This window comes from Mustela erminea, chromosome 6, assembly GCF_009829155.1.
Source record: "Mustela erminea isolate mMusErm1 chromosome 6, mMusErm1.Pri, whole genome shotgun sequence".
Taxonomy (NCBI): domain Eukaryota; kingdom Metazoa; phylum Chordata; class Mammalia; order Carnivora; family Mustelidae; genus Mustela; species Mustela erminea.
The window spans coordinates 35,318-60,691 of record NC_045619.1 but is presented as its reverse complement, the minus strand read 5'-3'; the positions used below and the strand labels follow the sequence as shown (position 1 = coordinate 60,691).

Below are 25,374 nucleotides of genomic sequence, written 5' to 3'. Positions count from 1 at the left end.
CCCCCAGCAGGGCCCTGGCTCTGACCCTGGGGGCCAGACAGAATGGCCGTCGTAATCCTCGGATCCCACCTCTTTTCCGGTGGCCCTAAGGCTACCGAGCCCCAAGCTCCGCCCCTAGCGTCCTCCCGGCCGCGGGCCGCGCCCGGCTCCGTCTGCCCCGGCGTCTCCTGGCGCCCACCCCGAGCCCCGCCCCAGGCCCCGCCCCTAGGCCCCCCCTACCCCCACCCGAGCCGCCTCCCGCGCTCCCCTCCGCCTGCCCTCGCGTCTCCTGGTGCCCACCCAGCCCCCAGCCCCAAGCTCCGCCCCCAGCGTCCTCCGGGCCGCGAGCCGCGCCCCCTCGGCCTGCCCCCGCGTCTCCTGGCGCCCTTCACCTGGCCTTGACCCCCTCTCCCTCCGCAGGCTCTTCAGCAGCCTCGGTGAGCTGAGCACCATCTCAGCGCAGCGCAGCCCCGGGGGCCCGGGCGGCGGGGCCTCCTACCCGGTGCGGCCCGGCGGCCGCTACCCCGTGGCGCGCCGCGCCCCGAGCCCAGTGAAGCCCGCGTCGCTGGAGCGGGTGGAGGGGCTGGGGGCGGGCGCGGGGGGCGCGGGGCGGCCCTTCGGCCTCACACCTCCCACCATCCTCAAGTCGTCCAGCCTCTCCATCCCGCACGAGCCGAAGGAGGTGCGTTTTGTGGTGCGCAGCGTGAGCGCACGCAGCCGCTCGCCCTCGCCGTCGCCGCTGCCCTCGCCAGCGCCCGGCCCCGGCCCCGGCCCCGGGGCCCCCGGCCCGCGCCGGCCCTTCCAACAAAAGCCGCTGCAGCTCTGGAGCAAGTTCGACGTGGGCGACTGGCTGGAGAGCATCCACCTGGGCGAGCACCGCGACCGCTTCGAGGACCACGAAATCGAGGGCGCGCACCTGCCGGCGCTCACCAAGGACGACTTCGTGGAGCTGGGCGTCACGCGCGTGGGCCACCGCATGAACATCGAGCGCGCGCTCAGGCAGCTGGACGGCAGCTGACGCCCCCTCCCCACGCCCCAGCCGCGCCCTGCCGGCAGGGCCCCCCACCCCGACCCCCGGGCCGCGGGCTCGGCCCGCCCCCCACAACGGCGCCCGGGCCAGGAATGTTGCATGAATCGTCCTGTTTGCTGTTGCTCGGAGACTTGCCCTGTACATTGCTTAGTGCCCTCCCCGGCCGGCGAGTCCCACCCAGCACACGGTCAGGAAGGGCGAGGGCCAGGGGGGCTGGAGCGGGAGAGGGTTGGGGGTGGGGTGCTCCGGCCTGACCATCTCCCGCACAGCTTCTGGTGGCTACTTTCCCAGAGGGGGGGACCTAGTCCAGCATGCGAGGTCAGGACACACCTTGGTGACTCGGGGGGAGGGGGGAGACTTGGGGTTCTCGGTTGGGGGCCTAGGAGCCCCCCTGTTTTGCATATTTTAATCCACCCTATATTTGGAACGAGAAAAGGAACAAATATCTCTGTCCTTAATAGCTTCCCTTCCCCTCCCCTACAGTCCCCCACTGGTTCCGCTGCTGCTGCCCAGTCTTCCATCTCTGGCCCCTCACTGCCACTGCCACCCCACGTGGGGCGGGGGACGCTCCAGCTGGTCTGGGGTTGGCCAGGGTCCTAGTAGCCCGCCCTGGGGCCCATGGCTCGGCCCTCTCCCATCGCTGAGCTATAGTGTGCCCCACCGACCCTTCAGGTGCTGCGAGGAGGGGCGGCAGGCAGCAGAGTCCTGCTGGGCACTAGCAAGGTCAGGTGACCTGGGTGACCATTGCCCTGGGGAGGGGCAGAGCCCTGGCATCCGCCCCCCCAGCCAAGTCCCTCACGTGGCCCCTTCCCAGGAGGGGTCTAGCCTCCTCCCCACACTGTTGGGCAACCACAGCAGAGAAGCCTCCCTGCCTCAGACCCCAAAGTCTCCTGTTCCTGCCCTGTGTGTGTGCGCACATGAGCGAGCGTGTGAAGCTCTGGGTGCGGCTGAGTGCATGGGAGCCCTGTGTGTGCCTGATTGGAGCGCGGTCCCGGGGCCACTCCGGACCTGGGGGGGGGGGTCTCCAGCAGTGTGGACGGGGTGCGCGTATGGGTGTGCGCCATGGAAGCACATCCCCACTTCCAAAGAAAGTCAGAGGCACCCTAGGACCTGCTGTTTGCCCAGCCTGTCCTTCCAGAGCCGCCTCCCTGGTGAAGCTCTGCTGCTGTGACAGGCTCCCAGGGGCCCTTGGAGGCAATGCCCCCCCCAACCTTGGGCTTCTGGGGGGATCATAGAGGACCCCTAGAGTCAGGCCACTGCAGGCCCTGGGGAGAGGCAAAGACCCCAGAGGACACCCCAGCCCCCCTTACTGTGACTCCTCACACTCAGCAATGATCTGTGGGGTGGGGGGGCCCTGGGACGTTTTTAAACCTAGGGTTTGGAGTCTGGACTAAGCTCCATCCACGTCACTCACAAGTTTCTGTTTATATTTCTAGCTTTTTTTAATAAAAAAAAAAAAACACAGAAAACTGAAGTTTTCACAGCCCAGGGGCCTGGCACGCCGGTCTGTGCCCGCCCGCCCCGCCCTGGCCCACCGGCCCCATTCCCTGGGCAGAGTCACACCCAGTAACCCCTTCACCAACAGACCAGGTCACACACACGGCAGCAGTCACTGTAACAGACTGCCACATACACACTCGGTCTCACACTCACCTGTGGGTTTTTGGTTCCGTTCAATTTGGGTTTTTAACTTTACAGGGTCAGTTCCGCTTCACCCCTCCTTTTGTATGGAGTTCCATCCAGGGGATTTCACCCCTACTCCAGTCCTGAGGCCTCCTGACCCTGATGTTGTGATACACCCCACAGAGATCTATGTTTCTTATATTATTATTATTAATAATTATTATAATATTATTATGTAATAAATTTATAAGAAATGAAACTTTTTCAGTTGCCTGTTTGAGGAATTCTGAGGAGCACAAACTGCTGTCCCTTGGACAAATCTTGTCACAAGTATCCACGCCTGGGCGCTGGTAACTCTCAGACCTCCGACCCGGTGTCCTTGCCGGCCTCCATGGCCACACGCCCCGCTTCTCGTCTCGTCTGGCACTGTTGCAGGACCCCAGCCTGGGCTTGGTCCTGGGAGGTTTCTCCGTCTGTTTACCAGCTGACCGAGGAGCTGGCCTGGGCTAGAAGTCCGGTTGTCTGTCCTCTGTGACCCCTGCTGCAACCCCTCCCCCGCCATGTCCCTTTGTTTCTGAATCCTGTGGCTCCTGTCTTTGAACCCTCTCTTGTCTGTCCCAGCTGTCCTGCCCCCATGGCTCCTGCTGTTGTTCAGGCTTTCCTTTTCCCCTCCAAGCTGACCGTCTCAGGAGCCTCCACCTGCCACCCCCCCCGCCCCCCCCCCCCCCCGCAGCCCTGTGGCAAGTCTGCTGTGGCACCTGGTGGGGGGTGCTCCGCCCACAGGAAGGGCAGAGGCATCTCAGCGGGTGGGAGGAGGAGTCACAGTGTGGCCAGTGGGTGGGTGTTCTCCTGCAGAGTGGGCGCAGGAGGCCCCATGGGAGCTGAGGGAGGGCGGGCGCGGCTGGCCACCCCACCCCCACCCCCGCAGAAGACACATCAGGCACCGGTCAGAAGGCGAGGGGGGTGCGGATAGGACACGGTGATAAATGTGGACCTTGACTGGGGCTATTGCTGGGTCAGGCGTGGGGCCAGTGGGAGACACCACGGGAAAGTGTGAAGATCCCAGAGGGAGCAAAGAGGGTAGAAGAGGCGTGAAGACGTGGGGGCAGCAGAGGGGCTTTGAGGGTGTGAGCCAGGTCCGGACGGCCTGGGAGGGAGTGGGGAAGGCCCTGTGAGGCTTGGACCCCGAGAGGTTTGCCATTTGTCTAGAAAGCCCCACAACTTCAAATTTCCAATTTTTTCAAATTTTTAAGTTTCACTTTCAAGTTAGAAACTGTGGTCATCAAACAAGAGGCCATGAAGGAAGTCAGGAATCTGGGATCTGGGCAAGGGGCTCTCAGTGTAGGGGTGGAGGCAGGACCCCGACTTGCTCTGGACCTAAGCCTCTGCTGGGGGTGGGGGCTGTTATCCTCCGAGCTGCACGAGGAGCCCTAAGTCGCTCTGGGGCTGGGTCCTTGCTTGGGGTAAGCACAGCTTCCGACAGAAGAAAGTAAGAGCAAGGGCAGAGGCAGCCTTCCATGGACACGGCAACACCCACTCTGACTCCCAAGAGATTTGGGGGAGAAGAAGAATATGCCCCTCCCCTCAGAAGGGGAGTCAGACCCCTCGCGCGTGCGCACACATGCACACACCCCTTGAGAGAAGATGTGGCAGAGGAAAGTGTAGGTTCAGGGCTGGGGGAGTTGCAGCCCCAAACACTTTGGGGCAAAGACATTCTCACTCAGGGCAAAGGTCTCCTCTTGGCCTCCGGATGTCCTTTTGGGGCCCCCAAGAAACTCACCAATGCTCTTCCTCAGGCCTGGAGCAGAGGCTGTAGCCCTAACCCTCCCTCACCCCAGCCACCCCTGTCCGAGGTCCTGTGGACAACTTGGGCTGGCTGGCTGGACATGGTGTCTGCTCTGCAGAGGACCTCTCTGGAGAGGGTGAGGGATTAGTGTGAGGAAAGATGCGGTGGGAGTTGGACTAGTCCGGCGGGCGGGGGTAGGGTTTGGAAGTGAAGAGCAGGAAGTAGGCTGGGGTAAGCCGGAGGGCATATGGGGTGGGAATGGCAGAGGGCAGGGAGGGAGGTGGGGGGAGGGGCGTGGGGTGGGGAACCCCTCATCCTGCTCCCTGTGATGGGAGCTTTGCCTGGGCCTGAGTCAAGCCCCTAGTAGCCCCGGGGACCGTACCCTCTGTCCCTACAGTCTTACTTGTCTGGCAATCTCCTGCCTTTCTCGCTCGGGCGTTGGAACACGCATACTGGAGACATTTGCTTCTTCCATTAGGGTTAAGGACAAAATTAGACCTGGGGGACCGTGTGCCTATCCTGTGGCCACAGGGACAGGTACTGTGACCAGCAGCCCTTTCTAGAACCAGAAGTGAGTGTTACTCTGTGGGGTCAGACAGTACTTGCCTTTTAGAAGCCAGGCATTGGGTCTTCCACTGCGTCATCGCGTGACCCAAAGTGTTTTGAAAAACTAGGTGCTATTTTCATCTTGAAGCTTAAAATATTTTCTTTCTTTTTAAAATTTTTTTGACGATTTTGTTTATTTGAGAGAGAGAGAGAGAGAGAAAGCAAACACAAGCAGGGGGAACAGCAGAGGCAGAGGGAACCCTAACCCTAACCCTAACTGAGGCCCAGTTACGTCCATGTAGGTGAAACCCAGCTTGCTGCTTGGCAGGAATACCAAAACTCATAACCCCCCCGGCCTTGCCTCTCCCTACCAAACAAAGAGAAGATGTCCTGGCCCCGTGTTAGAAGGCGGAGGAGGGACAGGAAGGGGTTCCCCAAACAGAGAAGGCCCTTGGAGACTGGAAGTCCCAGCAGGCCACTCCACGCTGTCGGAACAATTTTGTTCAGGTGACTCCCTGGCAGGTGTCCCGATGGAGGAAGGTCTGCAGCGGCCGCAGGGTTACTCTCCAGACCTTAGCCCACAGATTTCACAGAGCAACAGGACTCGTAGAAGGACACTGCAGTGAGAGCCAAGGGCTCACTTGCAGCCCAGAGGACATGCATGCCCCTAACTGACAGCTACTGTAATTAGATCTCGTGCCGCCACCCAGCCTCAGCGGGAAAGACGAGGCCATCTCTGAGAGATTCCTGGAAGGCCCAAACAAGCCTCCCCTCATCCTGGCCTCTGCAGGCATTTCTAAGGATTATGTCAGTCTCCACAGGGCCTGGAACACACAGCCCCGAGAGAGAGGTCACTGAGCAAACATGGACTGAGTGGAATCAGCACTGTCGGCACCCGGCACCCGGCACCCCATAACAGGCGAGGCAAGATCTTCTGGCCTAGAGGAGACATGGGGACACTCATGGAGTGTCATGGAGAGGAAATAAAAGGCCTGACAATGGAGTTGAAGAACTGCAAACACCTGGCCTGCAGGGTGGGAAGAGAAGACACCTTGTCCCTAAGAGACCAGAGATGGAAACTCCAGATCTAGCAGAAGAGGTGAGAGCATCTCCCGACGCTCAGGGGGAGGAGACAAAGCAGGAACACTCAGGGAGGGCACGGAGACCTCCTTACACTCAGATGGGAGAGGGAAGATTTCGCGATCCTCAAGTAGGGAGATAAGACCTCAAGATCCCCAGGAAGGAGATAGAAACCTTCAGACAATCAGGGAGCTGGGATGAGATTGTCAGACATTTCCCGAGTAAAGGAGACCTTGTGATGTTCAGGTAGAGAAGCTAAAAGCTCATGACTCTTAGGCAGGGAGGGAGACTATACTCACGTAAGGGGCAGACGACTTCCAGCAGCCAGGTGGGGGCATGAGAATTCCTGGCACGTCAGTGTGGCTGAGGAAGCCTCAGTGCCCTCCCACAGGAGAGATGCAGCTCCTGGCCTTCAGGTAGGGGATAGACAATCTCCGCGTTCTCTGGTAGAGAAGAGGCCACAGAGTGACACTGAGGTGGTAGAGATGAGGCCTTTGGCCTTGAGATGGGAGAAAAGAGACACCCTCAGATTCAGGAAAAGGAGGTGGTAGTTCCTGGTGCCCAGGTAAAGACACACAAGACCCCATGAATGTTCAGTTGAGGAGGACGTGACCTCCTGAATGCTATGGGAGATGAGGCGGTATGACATTCGGTGCGAGAAGGTGGCAGAGGAATGAAGGCATCTGACAACTGGAAAACTCTGAACACTCAGGAAGAAGCTGCGAGGTGTTCTGACACGCAGGTAGGCGAGGGACCACCTTTCACTGCTCAGATGGTCTAGTGGAGAACCTACACTCGGGTGGGGGAGGGGACGCCGCCCTTGAGGCCGGTGCAGAGCGTGACTTCCTGAAGGAGGGGGGATCCTCGTGAGCTGCGGTGTGTGAGGCGAGCGTTTGTCTTCCTCCGTGGGGGAGATGCTGCCTCTGAGGATCAGAGGAAGTGAAACCTCAGGGTACTCATGTGACGAGGATGAGAATTCCTGACCCTGAAGTGTAGGGACGCAGCGTGCTGCATGGAGGTCCCGGAGAGGAGACTTGGAGACACTCAGGCAGGAAACACCAGATCCTGCGACACTCGGCCGTGAAGAGAAGGGTGAGCTTTGTAGTCCTGAATGAGAGAAATTCAAAGTGGCTCCTGGAAAATTGTGCTGATACCACGTACTTGGAACGTGGGGAAAGACAACCTGCCCCACGCAGTGTGAAGGATCGATTAATCTGGTGAGCCTGACACCCGTGACCCCTGACAGGCTCTGCCATCTCGACACAGGGGAACAGAGCCGCCCCCCAGCCCACGATCTGGAACAGGAACTGTGGTCACAGCTTGCCCAAGCGGGGCAGACCTTGCACGAAATTGGAACCTCAGATCCTCGGGGACCTTCGAAGGGTGACTAGGAGTGACGACGGTCTTGGCCTTAGGACAGAGGGTGGGGCTGGAAGGAGCCCCATGCCCCTCGGGGTGGGAAGGGGTCTTTCCGGAAAGCTGGGATCTTGTTTCAGCCTGGACCAGTTAAGCTCAAGGGCTCCTGCCCGTCCTGACTCCTGGGGGGAGGGGAGCAGCCCGGCTGATTGGCCCGCAGGTCTCAGAGCTCTGTGAGGTCACTAGGCTTCCGGGCCAGGCTAGGGCAGGAGCGTGGTTAGGATGCTGCCAACTGCCGCTCTGCTGCTCTTGGCAGTGTCCGCGGTTGCCAAAGAGAACGCCACGTGTGAGTAAGTGCCAGCGACCCCTCGGGGGGCGGAGACAGTGTCTTCTGAAGAGCAGGCCCCACCTGGACTCCCTCTGTCCAGGGCTGGGGAGGAGGCCAAGCTTGGGCCTGGGTGGTGCCCTGGGTCTCACAGGTGTGACCCACATCCCCAACTCAGACCATCCCTGCTCCCAGCTGCTTCCGCCCGGAGGCCCCAGGGCTGACCCTGGGCTCCTCTGCCTCTCACAGCGCAGACGGGGGGGCCCTGTCCTTACCCTGACCTCACTGCCTCAGACCATCAAGTCCTAATTTTTAGAAGCCCCTTTCTTCCCACAGATACTGCGGTGCCCCCACCTGTGGCTGACCCCAAAGACCCCAGGGTACTGTCGTGGCGTCTTCTAGGGCCCCCTCCCCCTTAGAATCTGACAGCCCCTGAGGTACCCTCTGAACTATTGTGGCCGCCCCCTGGCTCCCAGGACTCCCATCCCCGGACCCCTGCTGGTCGCCCCCAGGGCCGGCCTCCTCCCGCCACCCTCCGGCCCCACCCTGAGGCCCCAGGGCGCCTGCGGCCCTTCCCGGAGTCTCCCACCCACAACTGGCCCTAAAGGCCCCAAGCCATTACCTCTCGCCTCCCCATCTGGCCTCCGCCCTGCCTGGGGATCTCCGGTGCTTCTCGGGCCCTGTCCTCGGTTCTGCTTCCTCTGGCCCCTCTTGCCTCGCCTTGGGGCTCCACCCACGAGACCCCAGAAATCACACTCCTCAGAGCCATTTCCTGGAGCCTGCAGCTTCCAGCCAGCCTGGCTGCCCCCAGCGTGTCCCCTCAGCAGCCCCTCCTGCCCTCCCCTCTCCGGGCTGCCCCACTTGGCCCAGCCCCCCCCCCCCCCCACGTTGCGCAGGTGTGAGAACGGGCTGCGCCCCTCCCTGGTTTGAACTGTGCTCCCGGTCTCTCCTCAGTGGCCCCTGTGGGTTGCGCTTCAGGCAGAGCTCACAGGGGAATGGCCGTGTCGTCGGAGGGCAGGAGACGACCATCGGGGCCTGGCCCTGGATGGTCAGCCTGCAGGTCTTCACGTCCCACAACCACCGGAGGTACCACGCGTGCGGAGGCACCTTGCTGAACTCCCACTGGCTGCTTACCGCCGCCCACTGCTTTGTCTCCAAAAAGTAGGTGTGGGAGTGCCCGGAGGGAGGTCTTCAGGAAGGGACCTTCCCCAGGGCCCTCTGCACACTTTGTCCTGGGGCCCTGGGCCTTGGGGCAAGCGGACAATGTGTGGGTGGGCCCAGACCCTTGCTGAGGGAGGGCTCTGAGGGTCATGGCCACAGGAGGTTTCCGTCGAGCCCGTCCTTTCGGAGGTGACCAGGCCTGCCTCTGTGCCCACAGGAAGGTGTATGACTGGAGGCTGATCTTTGGAGCGAGCGAAATTGTGTACGGGAACGACAAGCCGGCGAAGCCGCCTCAGCAGGAGAGATACGTTGAGAAAATCGTCATTCATGAGAAATACGTCCCCAGTTTGGAGCACAACGACATCGCCCTCATGAAGATCACCCCGCCGGTCCCCTGCGGGCAGTTCATCGGAACGGGCTGCCTGCCCCAGTTTAGGGCGGGCCCACCTAGAATTCCCCAGGTCTGCTGGGTGGCCGGCTGGGGGTTCTTGAAGGAGAAAGGTGAGTACAGGAGGGGCTCGCACGGGGGTGGGGGCGGGGCTGGTCCTTTCCTCAGTGGCCTCTGAGGTGAAGGGGCCGAATATGGGCCCTGTGGGGATGGCCGCCAGAGTGCAGGGCACTTCCCCTTTTATAGCCAGAGAAGCTGGTGGCCAGGTGCCCTATCCACTGCCTCACCACGGATGGCTCGTGCCGTCGCCAGAGGGAAGGGTGCACACAGGCACAGGGGACCCTGGGCACTTGTAGGATGGGGTCGGGCTGTGGCTGTATCTGGAGCTGGAGCCCCAGTTGCTACCTTCTGGAAATGGGGTACTGTCACCTGAAACAACAGTTGGAGAAGAGCTCTCCATGGGGTTTTGTGGCCGAGGGCCGCGCCCCCGCCAACATCCATTTCTCTCTCTGTGAGTGGAAGGGCCACGTCACATGGTCTCTGAGCTCTGAGACCCCAGAGCCCAGCTCTCCTGACCTCAGTGAACCTGGGGTCCCCACCCCTGGGGGTTACGATGTGAGAAACTGCCCTCCCCACCCGAGCGACCTCGTTTTCTCTGGAGAGAAGGGACAGGTTTTTTTGGAGGTCAGCTGTGGGCAGCAAGAGTTTGGCTAGGCCTTCCAGATGTCCACAGGCGACCACCCAGGCACGCTGGGGATGAGGAGAGAGTCTGAAGGCTCTTCTGTCCCTTGATAGTGGAAAACCGAGGGTTCCTTATTCAAGGCACTTTAGTCACTTGAGGTTCAAAACTCAGCTTTTTCTGGCCATGAAACCCTGGTGGTTCAGGATGCTGCCTGTAACTCTTCTTGCCTGCTCTCAAGGCTGATGGGGGGTGCTTCTCCTCCCGGGCAACTCTGTTTTCACTGGGTTCTGTTGGCCCTTCCCTCCCCAGACTGGGCTGTCAGCCTCCTGGCCCTGCCACGGCCTCTAGAACATTCTTCTTGTCCCACCCCCCAGCCTGCCCTGCTCTGCCTGCCCTTCCCAACATGTGCACAGTGTCCCGGGGTCTTGTAGTCCCCGGAGAGCTCGTCTCAGGGTTCCCGTCTACAGTCCCATTACTACCGCCACCTTTGCTGTCTTACTGCTCCCAAGGGTTCCAGGCTCTCACCTACGTCCTGGACATAGCACAAGGCCTCTTTTGCTCTAGAACCTCCTCAACTTAACAGGATTTCTAGCATCTTCTGGTGAAGACATCCCCCACTGCGAAGGACACATCTTAAGGAAATCCCTAGCCTCCAAACTTCTGTGACATTCCTGCAGACCCTCCTTTTTCTGCTTTCTCCTCGAGCCCACATGCTTCTGGGCTAGTCCTCTTATTCTACTGAATTTCGAGTTCTTGTGGACTTCTTAGCGTTTGTCACCCAACACCTAAAGGGGCTGGGATTGAGAAAACCCTGTTCTCTTCCCCGCCATCTGTCTCTTCCATAGATCTAACAGGTCCACGGTAAATAACCAGGCTTGTTGCGGTGCTAATTTCCGTGTCACCCCTGTCTTGGGGGCCGTGCAAAGACAAAACTGGCTGCCTCTTGGGTGATGCGGACGGCTGAGCTCAGGGCACTGGAGACAGTCGAAGCAGAGAAACACACAGTCAGCCGTTTACAGGGTGCCTGCCGGGTGCCTAGCTCCATCCACTTTGGTCCTGCTTGGCCCCCACCGCCATGTTCCAAGCACAATTCGCCACCCCCCCTCTGCCCCCCAGGCTGTGGTAGGACCCTTTTGCCTGGGGTTGGCCTCTTGATGAGGAGGGGACAGCTGCCCCTGCAGCCGGGTGCGAGGTTGGCTGATGGAGGCAGAGCCTAGGCTGTGTCTTTCTTAACCGAAGGCAGTGACGGGCATCTGGGGCTGTAAAGGAATGTTCGGATCTTCCGAAGCCCACGCCCCCGACAGGTCCAGTGTGTGGAGGCAGTCCTGCCCCTCCTCCTCTTCTCTAATTTCAAAACGGATGGGAGGCACACGGGGAGGGACTCGTCTGCCCAGCTCCAGGGGATCCTCTCCAGAGCTGAGCAGAGGGGTCCTAACGGGGGATAGCAAGCAGGGCGGGTGACTCACAGCCGTGCTACGGGGGAACAAAACGTGAGTCCTGGATTTGTGTGGTCCAGATCCAAGCCACACCACAACCCTACCAGATGTTTGGGCGCGTGGTGCTCCAAGCTCCCGATTGGAGGACAGGCAAGTCACAGTGCTTAGCACAGGGGGTCACTGTGGGGCGTAAATGAGGCGACGCAGCATGCATTCCTTCAGCCAATCTGCTCAGCCTCCAGGCCCTGGCCACCCCCCACCCCCCCACCTGCACATCCCTCCCCCTCCCCCCACACCCTTCAGACGCATCTGAGGGGAGGCGGGGTGGGGGGGAGGGCACTGGCTTTCATGGACTTGAGGGTTCACAGAGCACGTCAGGATCATGGGGTTCCATGGCGGGAGGGGGCTGGGCTCTCCCAGAATGTGGCTTCTGTGATCGCTGACCACCGAGCTGCCCGGCTGTAGTCTACAGGGTCACCCCGACACTGCAGGAGGCACGAGTGAACCTCATCGACCTCGACCTGTGTAACTCCACCCAGTGGTACAACGGGCGCATTCGTTCGACCAACGTGTGTGCGGGGTACCCCGAAGGCAAGATCGACACCTGCCAGGTAACTTCCCCTCGGGCGCCCTGTGCCCTGCCCACACCTCTTTGTGAATCCCGGAGCTCTCCGCCTCCAGGTCCCTGCTTCAGTGACCCTTTCCCTGGTCCCCTCTTGTCGCAGTGAGGATGGGAGGGGCCACCTGCCGTCCCTACCCAGAGCCGGTCACACCCTGAGAGCTGTACCCCGTCATAACACAGAGCTCATGCCGCCCGAATAGCAACCCTGAGAAAAGGCTAATCTCCCCTCTCCAGAACACGAACCCTGCAAGTCCGCTCGCTCACACACGCCCGCGGGTGCACAGCCTCATGGCGTGGACGCGCGGGTCGCCTTTCTCGTCTCCTCTCTGCAAGGAGACGCTTCTTGCATCCCCCCGAAGCTGTTGGTACTAACTCCGGGGTTACCACTGCCACTTGGGTTCAGGGCAGCCAGAAGCCATGTGACTGCAGACACTGTCCTTCCAGGGCCTATGGCCCTCCTGGGCAGGAGAGAGTGGCTCAGACAGAGAGTGACTTCTGTGTCCTTCCGGGCAGGGGGACAGCGGCGGGCCTCTCATGTGCAGAGACAACGTGGCAAACACCTATGTGGTCGTGGGAATCACAAGCTGGGGGGTAGGCTGTGCCCGAGCTAAGCGCCCCGGAGTCTACACAGCCACCTGGCCCTATCTGAGCTGGATCGCTTCCAAGATCGGCTCTAATGCCTTGCACATGGCCCAGCTGCCCACCCCTTTCCATTCGACTTCTCAGGCACCCCCGGCCAGACTCCCCTCTGCCCACCCCTCTGCTCGCCCCCCTTGGTACTTCCAGCGCCCTCCTCGGCCACCTCCCCCCAGCCCCCCTGCGTCTCAACCTCGACCTGGACCTCCACCCAAACTCCCGGCCCCACCCCCACCCCCACCGCCCCCTGCACCGCCCCCCGTCACGAGACCTCCCCAAGTACTTTCTTTCGCCAAGCGACTACAGCAGCTCATAGAGATCTTGAAGGGGAAGAGCTTTTCCAGCGCGAAGGGGTTTTACGAAGTGGAGACCACAGATCTCCCCGAACTGACGGCCGCCTCCTGACCTGACCCCACTCCCAACAGATCCAGTGAGCCCTTAACTCTCAAGAACACAAAGATGAAATAAATAAATCTAACCCTAAATATAAAGATAGAAAAAATATATAGCCACAAAGACATGCTTTCTGGACTTCTTCCTCCCTGCCCTCCCCGATGCAACCGAACCCTCCCCCAGCAAGTCCGTCCACCCTCTGTCAGCCTCCAGCGAGGGGGAACGGCTGAGATGTCCTTGGCATTTGTGGTTTCCTAACCCTTGGGTTTTGAAGTTGGAACAAGGTGATCTCGGGCGGCAGGCCAGGTCAGAGTCTTTGCAGATTAAATCAGGGCGGGTGGGCCCTGCAAGGTCTCCCGGGAGGTGAGCAGACTCCGAAGGTGGGGTGTGGGTCTGTGTCCACTGGAAGAGTGACCCCAGTGGGGTGTAACGTGGCCATCTGACGCTCATTCCGTGTGGCTGACCCCAGGCCCAAGTCAGCCCTCAACCAGAGCTGCCCATGCCCATTTGTGAGTTCCTGAGAAAGTGGTCTCTATGGGCTCAGGCCAGCTGCCCACTCCGGTCAGGGCCTAGATCAAGCCTGCACCCTGGATTAGCCGTCAGATGATGAAGGTCAGCAGGCCCGGGAAAGGAGTCCCCGGGCTCCCGGCAGCTGCTGCAGGGTCAACCAGTCATGCCTGCCCACCAGCCCACCCTGCGTGGGCTTCAGCTGCACGACGTGCCTGGGCTCAGTTGGCAAAGACGGACGGCAGAGGGTGCAGGGGCAGGAGGGAGGGTCTCCGGGCGAGGAGGAACAAGGGCTCCGTCCTTTTCCTGCTGGGGCTGCAACAGCAGCTGCTGAAGCGGCCAGGAATCTCTTTTCGGGATTCATCAGTCTGCCCGAGTTTGAACAAACCCTTGCTTGGCCCCCCATCAGCCGTGTGGCCTTGGGAATATGGCCAGAGGGTTGTGTGACAATGAAATAGGACAGATGAGAAGGTGTCAGAGTGGGACACACTATAAATGCTCACAGATGTGGGCTCTAACTTAGAGCCAATGGGTGACGAGACGCTGGGTGACCTTATACTTCAACAGGGGAGCTCGGGGGCACACCGTCTGTGTACTTACAACCCCTGGGATGCTTAGGCTACCTGGGAGGGCTTGCACATTGATCTGGGTGGCCCAGAGCTCTGTAGGGTCGCAACATTTGATTATATTAAAAACCAGATTCTCTCTGCCTTGGCTAAGAGCCAACATTGCTAAGATTAGAGTTGGCATGTCTGTGATTCCTTTTGCTGGCTTTGGTCTTTCTCTTCTAAAGTCCATTTCTTAATCTCCCTGCTGGGTATATAAGCTTTGTACCCCAGTGTCGGACACCAGTTACCATCGAAACACTGAACAACACTCCGTGGCAGTCCCAGAGTGACACAGAAACCACACTCTCGGCCGTATGGTCCACGGAGCAGAAGCAGGGCAGCAGCCCAGGGCCGCCTCTCACCCTTCGTGTGCCCAAGGTTTGCTTGGCAATGGCGGGACCAGGTGTGCTCAGGCTGGGGAGGAGGGGTGGCTGGGGAGGACTGGGACACATCTGGGGGAGCTGCAGTACCAGGGGCTTCTTTAGCTCATCCCTGCTCTTCAGAGCCTCCCAGGATCCAGAACCAGTTCCCCTGGCACTGTTCCAGCTAACTTAGTTGTTCCAGGCTAAGTCCCCCTTAGCACACCCATTTCGCTACATGTGAGCCAGTACTGGTGTGTATCAAATTCACCAGCTTTTGCAACACTAATTGATGTTCTAATTTTCATTTAAAAATTATGAGTGAAGTTGACAAGTAAAGTGAGACTCTGCTCTGCCTTCATATCCCTGTGCATAGTCTAACCGTGAAGACGGCTTCCAGGTCCCGGGGCAGACACTGCTGCACATGGAGACAGGAGGAGCGGGGCAAAACTGGACAGGCTGTGCAATGAGCCGGCACCCAGGGGCACTGGGCAACTGAGGGATATGCTCCCTGTTCCCTTGTGGGACGGCTTAGGCAATATTAAGTATTCTTTTTAAAGATCAGAATTCACAATTTACTGCTAAGAACAGTAACGAAATGATTTGACAGTGGCTGAACTTGTGCACGTGATAACACCCTGATTCCTGAGCATTTGGGAATAACAGACCTAGGATGTGTGTAGGCACAAGCTCTAATTGTGAATTTGATCAACATAAGAAATCTTTTTTTTTTTTAAAGATTTATTTACATATTTGAAAGTGAGAGAGAGAGAGAGAGCGCGCGCGAGCACATGAGCAGAGAGAAGACGTGGTGGGAGAGGGAGAAGCAGCCTCTCCAGCCGGCAGGGAGACTGATGAGGGACTTGATCCCTGGACGCTCGGATCATGTCCTGAGCTAAAGGTAGACGTTTAATGGACCAAGCTCCCAATATGAGAAATCTTATATGTGCATGGAAAAAACTGGTCCCAATGAATATAATTTTAGTATGTTGTAAATGGAAGTGGAAAAAAATGGAGGTAGCTCATCTTTGATGTGTAGAAAACTGATCAAGAAACAGAACTTGGCCTAATGGAGCTTTCTGCAGAAACTATATTCTTGGTGAAGAGTCATCAGTGACCTGCTTCTGGTCTCTGCAGTTGGGCAAGTTCTCAGTGGAATGGCGGGTCACACGGCAGCGGGAAGTTTTGACATGTGAGCGCACCGCAGGCTCCCTTGTCTCTCTGTTGTCCCTCCGGCCCCTGCCCTCCCTGGCCCAGCAACTGCTGCGCTGCTGCTCTCACTGTGTGTCCGTTTGCACTTACAATGTTTTTTTAATAAGCAAAATCATACAGCAAGTGCTCTTTTTATCTGGCTTCTTTCACTCGCTGCAGTCAGCACATCCATGTGGCAATGTGTCCCGGTCCTCGCTGCCACTGAGTGCTCCCCAGTGTGCCGGCCCCATAGTGTGTTTCTGCCCCCGGCCGAGGGACTTCGGACTGTTCCCAGTTTTAGGCCACTAGAAATAAAGCAGCGATGAACATTTGGACACAAGTCTCTGTGTGGGCACATGCTTTCACATTTCCTGGCTAAGGGTGCCTACCTGCAGGGTTAGGGTGGGTGTGTGGTGAGCACTTTTAAAAGCTGCCGGAATGTGTTCTCAAGGTGGTTCCAACACTCCTGAACCCGTCAGCAGTATCTGAGAGTTCCAGCTCCTTCAGCCCCTTGCTGACACTTGGTGTGCCCTGTCTTTTTGCCTTAATTTAACTTAAAAACATTAAAAAATTTTATTTGAGAGCAAGAGAGCACAAGCAAGCATGAGCAGGGGGAGCAGGAGGGGTAGAGGAAGAAGCAGGTTTCCCGCCAAACAGGGACCCCACATGGGACTTGATCCCAGGACCCTGAGAGCATGACCTGAGCTGAAGGCAGAAGCTCAACCCACTGAGCCATCCAGGCACCCCTGTGTGTGGGATTTTTATCCACAAGTGTAGTTTATAAACATTTAAAGCATTCTAAATGAATATAGTTAAAATTTATCATTGGGTAGTAGGGCGCTACCTTTTGATAGTACAAATGTGGAAGGGCACCTAGGGAAAGGAGGAGGTATAAAAAAAACATAAAATTAAATTCATCCAAATGGAATTTGGATTTTTCAAGCATGACAAACATCTGAAAGACATACCGATAGCAAGAGTCATAGAACAAATTCTCCACTAAGCTAGGTCTATCCTCTCCGAAGATACTTCAGAGTCTCCAGACTCCCAGAGCTTTTCTGTCTGCTGAAGTCACTGCACCCAAACAGCAAACTTAATATTCAAAACAAAATTCTCAGGATGCGTGGCTGGCTCAGTTGAGTGTGTGACTTGATCTTGGGGTCCTGAGTTTGAGCCCCACGTTGCATTGTAGAGATTACTTTTTAAAAAGATACTAAAATCCCCAAATTAACACAAATCAACACCTTGCCCACAGTCAGTCTACCATCCACTTTTAGGGTGACTGAGTTCTGCCTGTCACAACAAGCGCCCTGGGCCACCTTCTTGACCTTTATATGATTCATTTACTTCCAACGTAGGCTTTGATCTTGCTCCACGAATTCTTTCCTTTTCCCCAAAGCTCTAGAAAATTCCAGTTTTGAGCTGCACACTCAGTGAGAATTCCTTCACATCCATGATATTTTCAGAAATATGTGGAATGACACTGCAGAACCCAGGGGCGGGACCAGCCGGCCAGCACGCATGTCTCTCCTGGCTGGCTGAACTATATTGCTGACCTGACCTTGCTGGGCAGATGTGTGCCACTGTGCCCAAATCATGCCAAATACATGCCCAGACAGACTCAGGAGTGTGACTAGGCTTACATGATTCTTTAGGCTATAATGCGTCGGGAATATAAGATTTGTTAATTTGGATTTTTAAAAAAGATTTTATTTGTTTATTTGAGAGAGAGAATGGTGGGGGGTAGAGAGAGCATGAGCGGGGGAAGGGCAGAGGGAGAAGCAGACCCCCAGCTGAGCAGGGGGCCCGATGCGGGGCTCGATCCTGGAACTCCAGGATCATGACCTGAGCTGAAGGCAGTCACTCAACCCACTGAGCCGGTGCCCCTTAGTTTTGGATTTTTAAATTTCTGAGATAAGAATCCAAACTTCAGTAACGTTTCCTTGATGAAGACGATGTGAGTGTTGCATTATATGAAGGCAGTCGAACTGTTCTGCACAGAGAATGGCATCGTGAAGTCAGTGTGGTCACGGTGACGTGGCTTTAGCGATGAGGAATGGGCTGTCCGAGCACCTCCGCTCGACTCCATTCTCCAGCCACGGAAGCTACAGGTACTCACACCCAATGTACATATTTTCCATATCCATGGCATTGTTCAGACCGCTTTGTAGAATATAGGGGGCTTCCAAAATTACAATCAACATTCCTAAAATAGAATAAAACAAAAAATTCTACACATTTCTTCAGTGCAAAGCCTTTGAAAAGAGATGTATGCAGAAAAGTGGCCCTCTGCATTCAGTTAACTATTCCCCAACGAGGCGAGATTGTCTATAAGAAAGTAAGGAACAGGGGCGCCTGGGTGGCTCAGTGGGTTAGAGCCTCTGCCTTCAGCTCGGGTCATGATCCCAGGGTCCTGGGATTGAGCCCCGCATCGGGCTCTCTGCTCAGCGGGAAGCCTGCTTCCTCCTCTTTCTCTGTCTGCCTCTCTGCCTGCTTGTGATCTCTCTCTCTGTGTCAAATAAATAAATAAATAAAATCTTAAAAAAAAAGAAAGAAAGTAAGGAACAAATTAATAATAATGAGGGGCGCCTGGGTGGCTCAGTGGGTTAAAGCCTCTGCCTTCAGCTCGGGTCAAGATCTCAGGCTCCTGGGATCCAGTCCCGCGTCGGGCTCTGGGCTCAGTGGGGAGCCTGCTGCCTCCTCTCTCTCTGCCTCTCTACTTGTGATTTCTCTCTGTTGAATAAATAAATAAATTCTTTAAAAAAAATAATGGAAATACAATAATTTGAGGATTATGTTTGGATCCTTTGAGTTCAAATATTAGCCAACAGCTGCAACACACTGAGGTTTAAAGAGCATTCCAGTCATTTCAAACCTTACATTGTTCTTTTTAAAGGAAACAAGTTCTCTAAAACCACTGCTATCCCCTCTAGGTAAGTTGTTTACTGTGGTTCTGTCTGAGGCCTGTGATTGCTGCCTCCTAACCATGCCGCAGGCGCCGGGGTGCTCTGTGACTGACGTAGGGTGGGGCGCTCTCTCGAAAAAGACCCAGCAGCGCTCCTCGGTTGGGTCTTGTGCGGAAGACCGCAGAATCCACTGGAAGTGACCTTCCAAAATGTTTTTCCCCACTGAGGATGATAAGCTGAACTCAAATGATGGCAAGTTCTATAGAGGCCACAAAAAGGTCGAGTAAACCGGCCCTTAGGGTTAGTGATTCATTAATACCTGTTTCGTAGTAAAATCAGCATTACTTCATTTGATAAAGGAATCTACTTGTAAAACTAATTCAAAATTGGACTTTTGAATAGATGCAGAACTTCTTAGATTTTTTCTTAAATCAGCAAATCCATGTGATGTAGAGAGGAGGCATGCATGGAGTTTGAAAACATTGTCTTTAGGTGTCTGCAAATACCTAATTCACACTTGAGGCAGGAACCCTGCTCTGTCCAGCCAGACCCTGAGACGGCACTGAGTGTGACAAGAACAAAACCAGGAGTGCTGCCACTATCGCTCTGTTCCGTGAACATCAGAACTGTAAATACATATAAACTTGGACTACACTAAGAGCATCTTTCACAGAGGTGCAGAAGGACATGCTCTCACGCTGTTTTAACCCTCAAATGCTGGGGGTTCCTGCGTGGATCAGTGGGTTGCTGTCTGACTCTCGGTTTCAGCGTGGGTGTCGAGTCCCACGTCAAGCCCCCTACGGAGCCCGGCGTCCCCCACTCAGTGGGAAGTCTGCTTGAGACTCTGTCCTCCCTCTGCCCTCCCCCTGCCCCATGCTCACGTGCGTGTTCTCTCTTTCAAATAAAGCTTGAAAAAATAAATGGCAAATGCTAAAACAGCCTATTTCAAATACTCTAATTTGTGAATTTAGATCTATGATGTAACAATGGCACTTTGCCACAGTGATTGGGGAACAGTCCACTTTTTTGCCAGTTTCATGAATAATTTCCTGAACTAACTCTACAATTTCATAACACTTACATGCCTTTTAAAAAAATGTGTTGTGGGGGTGCCTGGGTGGCTCAGTGGGTTGAGCCTCTACTTTCAGCTCAGGTCATGATCTCAGGGTCCTGGCATCGAGCCCTGCATCGGGCTCTCTGCTCAGCAGGGAGCCTGCTTCCCCCCCCCCCCCCCCGCCTACTTGTGATCTCTGTCTGTCAAATAAATAAATAAAATCGTTAAAAAAATGCGTTGTGCACAGTTATGACTATAGAACTAAGCTTAATCATAGTGTAATTAGAAAACTCATGTTTGTATTGTTACGTTTCTATTAAAGGAAAAACTGTGTTACTATAAGACTTTTAATGTAATGACTTTGGTTCAAAATTATGAGAAATTTGAATAATTTCTCTCAAGACCATTTCATTTCAAATTTATACAGTTTGTTTAGTCAGCTCACCAGAAAGAGAGGGAATAGAGGGAGAGCACTTGCCCCGATGAGGTAGACTATGTCCACCCGAGTTTGAGGCATAGTCCTCCGGGTGGCTGTGCTGCTCACACCAGTGCCAAGTTCTGACAGACTCAGGAACACCGCAATGGAAAACTGGATTGTGTCAACCTTCCCCAGGCCCAAACCAGTTTTTTTTTTTTTTTAAGATTTTTTATTTATTTATTTGACAGACAGAAATCACAGATAGGTAAAGAGGCAGGCGGGGGTGTCGGGAAGGGAAGCAGGCTCCGCGCTGAGCAGAGAGCCCGACGAAGGGCTCGATCCCAGGACCCAGGGACCACGACCTGAGCTGAAGGCAGAGGCTTAACCCACTGAGCCACCCTGGCGCCCCCAAACCAGTTTTAAATCAGAGCTTCAGCTCCTTTGATTCTTCTTTCAACAGTGCTCTGTCCCTCTGGTCAGGCAGAGGGATTTGTTTCTGGTTCTGTCCCGCTCGTTGGGGCAGCCGCCCAGCGGTCTGGAGAAGGAAGTGTCCTCACCCGCTGTTGTGACTGGCGGGCGGCCTTGGTCTCCGGCTCGGCCTGCTGCTGGCGTGTCCCGGTGGTCACGTCTGCTCTATGCGGTGTAACAAGTATCCCCCAGAGTTTTGGATTTGCTTTAGGAGAATGAAAATTGTGAAGCCTTTCAAATACACTTTTGATGTTAGTTGGGTCACAACACAAGAGGTAAGAAAACTCTGAAATACAGTAACCACGGTTTCTGTAAGTCTTCATCAGCGGCTGTGGCAGCTTCACACTCGTGGCCTCCACAGCAGGTGCACCCAGTGCACCCTGATGCCAAGAGAAGCTCCGCACACAAAACCAACAAAACCAACAAACTTTTTTTAAAAGTTTATTTATTGTTTTGTTATTATTTTTAAGATTTTATTTATTTATTTGAGAGCGAGAGAATGAGAAGGGGGAGGGTCCGAGGGAGAGGCAGACTCACGGCTGAGCAGGGAGCCCCATGCAGGGCTCAATCCCAGACCTGGGATCATGACGCGAGCTAAGGCAGATGCTTCCCCGACTGAGTCCCCAGGGCCCCATCCAGCTCCCTCCTGTGCTCCTGAGCCATGACCGACCCCTACTGCTGGGAGCCTTCAAGGCCTACAGCAGGAGGATTTGACCAACATCCGTTGTGAAGTCACCACCGCTGTAGGTTCAGGTGACATCCATCTTCTCAGTATGGATCCAATAATAGTAGAAGAAAGAGAGACTCGTTTCCTGTGGGGTAAGAACTCCGAGGGCTTACTCTCCTGCCGCACCCTGCTGCAGCCGCCACGTTGCCCCCCAAGGCCTTTTATCCCGCTCCCAGCCCCTTTGAAAGCTGCTAATGTTTCTTCAGCATGAGACCTTCTGTAGGTGCAGAAGGCTTCGCGTGTTTCCAGAAGGCTTCACATGCCCTTCACATGGGCACTTCTTTTCTCTCTCTTTTTTTAAAGATTCTATTTATTTATTTGACAGAGAGATCCCAAGTAGGCAGAGAGGCAGGCAGAGAGAGAGGATTAAGCAGGCTCCCCGCTGAGCAGAGAGGCCGATGCGGGGCTCGATCCCAGGACCCTGGGATCATGACCTGAGCTGAAGGTAGAGGCCTTAACCCACTGAGCCACCCAGGCGCCCCACACATGGGCATTTCTTGATTCATTTTTCCTCCTGCAGTCGGAAGCCAACCCCTAACACATCTGCTGACGTGACAGCGTTGCAGTGGCCGGTCCCCTGAAGTCTGCCACTGCCATGGGGATCTGTGGCTGGCACTGTCTAGGCATGACTTGCTCTGCACAGCAAGTTCCAGCACTGGATCTCCTTCAGGCTTTGCGCATCTAACCTCTTGCGCCTCTAGTTTGCTCTTCTGTTTGGGGATTGTTTACTGGGTCAGTGAAAAGGATACAATCCCCGAGGAGCTAGAAGGGAGAGATGAATAGGGCAAAGTATGTGGGGGAGTGGCTGGGCGGCTTCGCCTTCTCTCGGGACTCCCACCCCCAGCATCACGGCGAGCTCACCAGCCTGCAAACCGTGAGGTTTCCACGTGCATTCCCCTAAGGCTGGCGACGTTACACATGTTTTCGTGTGCTGACTGCCTTGGACTATCTTCTCTGGTGGTCTTTTCAAATCTTTTGCCTTTTTAAAAATTTTTATTGTCTTTTTTTTTTTTTTTTTTTAGAGATTTGAGAGTTCTTTTTACATACTGAACATAAGTCCTCTATCAGATATATACTTTGTAAATATTTTCTCCCAGTCTATGCCTTTTTTAATTCTCCAAATAGTGTCTTTTTAAGAATAGAAGTTTTAAATTTTGATTAAGTACAATTAATATGCTCTTCTGTAGATCAGTTTTTTGGTGTCGTATCGAAGAAATTTTTGCTTAACGAAAGGTCTCAAAGATTTTCTTTGACGTTTTCTTCTAGAAGTTTAAGAGTTTTGGGTTTTCCATTTAGGTCTATGGTCCCTTTGGAGTTAGTTTTTGTTTATGATAAACTATGGATTGATGCTCGTTTTTCTGTATGGAAAGCCAGTTGCTCCAGGGTTGGGCTCTTCCCCTCTACTGTGTCTGTGTATCTCTGCAGAGAATCATTTGTTCACATATGTATGGTTCTACGTTCCAGGTCTGTTTTGTTCCTTTGAACAAGTTTACCTTGACACTATCTTACTATGTACAGCTTACAAGAGGTCTTGAAATTAGGCAGTGTCCATCTTCCAAAATTTTTTTCAAAGCTATTTTGGTTATTTTTGGTCCTTAGCATTTCCATGTGAATTTTAGAATCACCTTATTGATTTATAAAGCAAATCCTGCTGGAGTTTTTATTGTGATTATGTTGAATCTCTAGATCAATTTTTTTAAAAAGGTTTTATTTTATTTTAAGTAATCAACATGAGGCTCGACCTTACTACCCCCAAGATCAAGAGTCACATGCTCTACTGACTGAGCCAGCTTGGAGCCCCAGATCTATAGGTCAATTTGTGGAGACATGAGATCTTAACAGTATCGAGTCCTCTGAACCATTCATGCAGTGAATTTTCCAACAAAATTTGTAAGATTTCTTTAATTCCCTTGACAATGTTTTCGTCTGAATGTGCAGGTCTTTTGTCAATATTTTGTCAAAATTATTCCCAAGGATTTCATATTTTGATACTATTGTAAATGATATTTAATTTTAATGTTCAACTTTTCATTGCTAGTATATAGAAATATAATTATTTTATGTGTATTAATTATGCATCCTGAAACCTTGGTGGACTCATTATTAATTCTAGCAGCCCCCCCCTTTTTTTGAGTCGGCTCCATGCTGGGGCTTGAACTCATGACCCTGACATCGAGACAGGAGCTGAGATCCAGAGTTGGACACTTAACCCACCGACCCCCCAGGTATCCCTCTAGCAGGCTGTTTTTTTTTTTTTTAAAGAGTTTCATTCATTTATTTATTTGACAGAGATCACAAGCAAGCAGAGAGGCAGGCAGAGAGAGAGGGAGAAGCAGGCTCCCTGCCGAGCAGAGAGCCCGATGCGGGACTCGATCCCAGGACCCTGAGACCATGACCTGAGCCGAAGGCAGAGGCTCAACCCACTGAGCCCCAGACGGCCCTGTCCTACATTTTTTTAATCAAAGTATCATTGATGCACACCGTGTTATGTTAGTTCCGGGTGTGCAACACAGGGATCCGACGAGTCTGTATGTGATGCCCATCACAAGTGTGGCTGCCGCCTGTCACCGTACAACACGATGGCAGCACCACCGACTGTACTCCCTGTGCGGTACCTCTCATCCCCGTGACTCACTTGTCCCACGACTGAAGGCTTCTCCCTCTTCTCCTCACTCGTGCTGCCCCTCCCCCTCCCCCGCCCCTCTGGCAACCCTCAGATTGTTCTGTGTATTTATCATCTGTATTTGCCTTTTGTTTTGTTTTGTCAGTGAAATCATATGGTATCTGTCTTTCTCTGACTTATTGCACTTAGCATAACACCCTCTAGGTCCATCCATGTTGTCACAAATGTCACGACTCCATCACTTTCTACAGTGGAATAAAATTCCATCGTGTCTATACGCCGCATCCCTTTCCGTCCATCTGTCGGTGGACACTTGTGGTGCTTCTGTATCTCGGCTGTTGTAAATAACGCTGCAGTAAACATCGGGGTGCACACATCTTCTTGTTTTCTTCAGGTCAACACCCAGTAGTGGAATTGCCGGATCATCTGTTATTTCCAATTTTTTCAGGAAAGTGTATTGGTTTCCATTCCCACCAACAATGCACCAGGGTTCCCTTCTCTCCACATCCTCTCCAAAACTCATTTCTTGTCTTTCTGATTTAACTATTCGGACAGGTGTGAGGTTATTCCATTATGGTTTTGATTTGCATTTCCCTGGTCATTAGTGACGTTCAACATCTTTTCATGTGTCTGTTTACCATCTCTACCAGGCTTTTTGTACATTCCTTTGGGTTTCTACATAGAAAAGCAAGTCACAAGTGAGTAAGAGAGATTCATAGATTTTTTCCAGACTGGATGCCGGCCTGCCTTCCTCCTCTCCTCCTGCTTTATGGCACTGGCCAGACCTTCAGAACAACGGCGTGGGATGCTTGTCTCGTTTCTGATCTGAAGGGCGTAGAAATAAGTCTTTCATCATTAAGTACGATGTTACAGTTTACCTTTTATTAGGATGTTCCCTTCCACACCTACTTTGCCAAGAAATTTTTATTTATCTTTTCAATATCAAGAATGAATGTTGGATTTTATCAAAACTTCTTCTGCGTCTTTTGGAATGGTCATGTAATTTTTCTGTTTTACTTTGTTAATCTGGTGAATTATACTGATTTCTTTTTTTAAAATATGCTTTTATTTCAGAATAATTTTAGATTTACAGAAGAGTTACAAAGTAGTACAGAATTTCCACATACCCTCCACCCAGTTTCAGGTTCCCCCGTCCTTAGCATCTTACATCACCACAGTATGTATGTTCAAGTTAGGAAACCAACACTCGCACACTGTTATTAGTCAAACCCCGGACTTGATTCCCATTTTCCCTTTTTTCCCGTCATTGTCCTTCTCCTCTTCCAGGGTCTGACCCAGGGTGCCACAATGCTTCTGTGTGTCAGGTCTCACGGGTCTCTTGTGCTCTGGGACAGTTGCTCACTCATAATTATTTTATGTATATGAATTATGCATCCCCAAAGTGTTGATTATATTATAATCATGCATATAACATGATTATAATAACATAACAAAGTGTTGCTTTGCTTT

The 25,374-nt window shown here is 54.0% G+C and overlaps 2 protein-coding genes and 1 long non-coding RNA gene across 5 annotated transcripts in view; 2 read left to right on the top strand and 1 right to left on the bottom strand.

Annotated features, from left to right (window-relative positions):
- The window catches only part of SHANK3 (SH3 and multiple ankyrin repeat domains 3), a 51,123-nt gene extending 48,654 nt beyond the window's left edge, over positions 1-2,469 (top strand). For both annotated transcript variants that reach the window (XM_032345738.1, XM_032345739.1), the window contains one exon: positions 400-2,469. In XM_032345738.1, the coding sequence (XP_032201629.1) occupies positions 400-997 (598 nt within the window). In that variant the 3' untranslated portion in view covers positions 998-2,469. The remainder of the gene's footprint in view (positions 1-399) is intronic.
- Positions 2,470-5,259: 2,790 nt separating this feature from the next.
- On the bottom strand, positions 5,260-7,536 carry LOC116592565. Its single transcript, XR_004286522.1, has 3 exons — positions 7,384-7,536; positions 7,029-7,151; positions 5,260-6,543 (listed from the first exon to the last, which is right to left on the bottom strand). It is a non-coding gene; the product is annotated as an uncharacterized LOC116592565 (long non-coding RNA).
- Positions 7,486-13,186, top strand: ACR (acrosin). 2 transcript variants are annotated; one of them, XM_032345736.1, is made up of 6 exons: positions 7,659-7,750; positions 8,062-8,105; positions 8,680-8,886; positions 9,104-9,387; positions 11,858-12,003; positions 12,528-13,186. In XM_032345736.1, the coding sequence occupies exons 3-6, from the start codon at positions 8,771-8,773 to the stop codon at positions 13,053-13,055; spliced, it is 1,074 nt and encodes a 357-aa protein (XP_032201627.1). In that variant the 5' UTR covers positions 7,659-7,750; positions 8,062-8,105; positions 8,680-8,770; the 3' UTR covers positions 13,056-13,186. The 2 variants fall into 2 exon arrangements, with proteins under 2 accessions (XP_032201626.1, XP_032201627.1); XM_032345735.1 differs by lacking the exon at positions 8,062-8,105 and having other exon boundaries at positions 7,486-7,750; positions 12,528-13,185.
- The last annotated feature ends 12,188 nt before the right edge of the window (positions 13,187-25,374 follow it).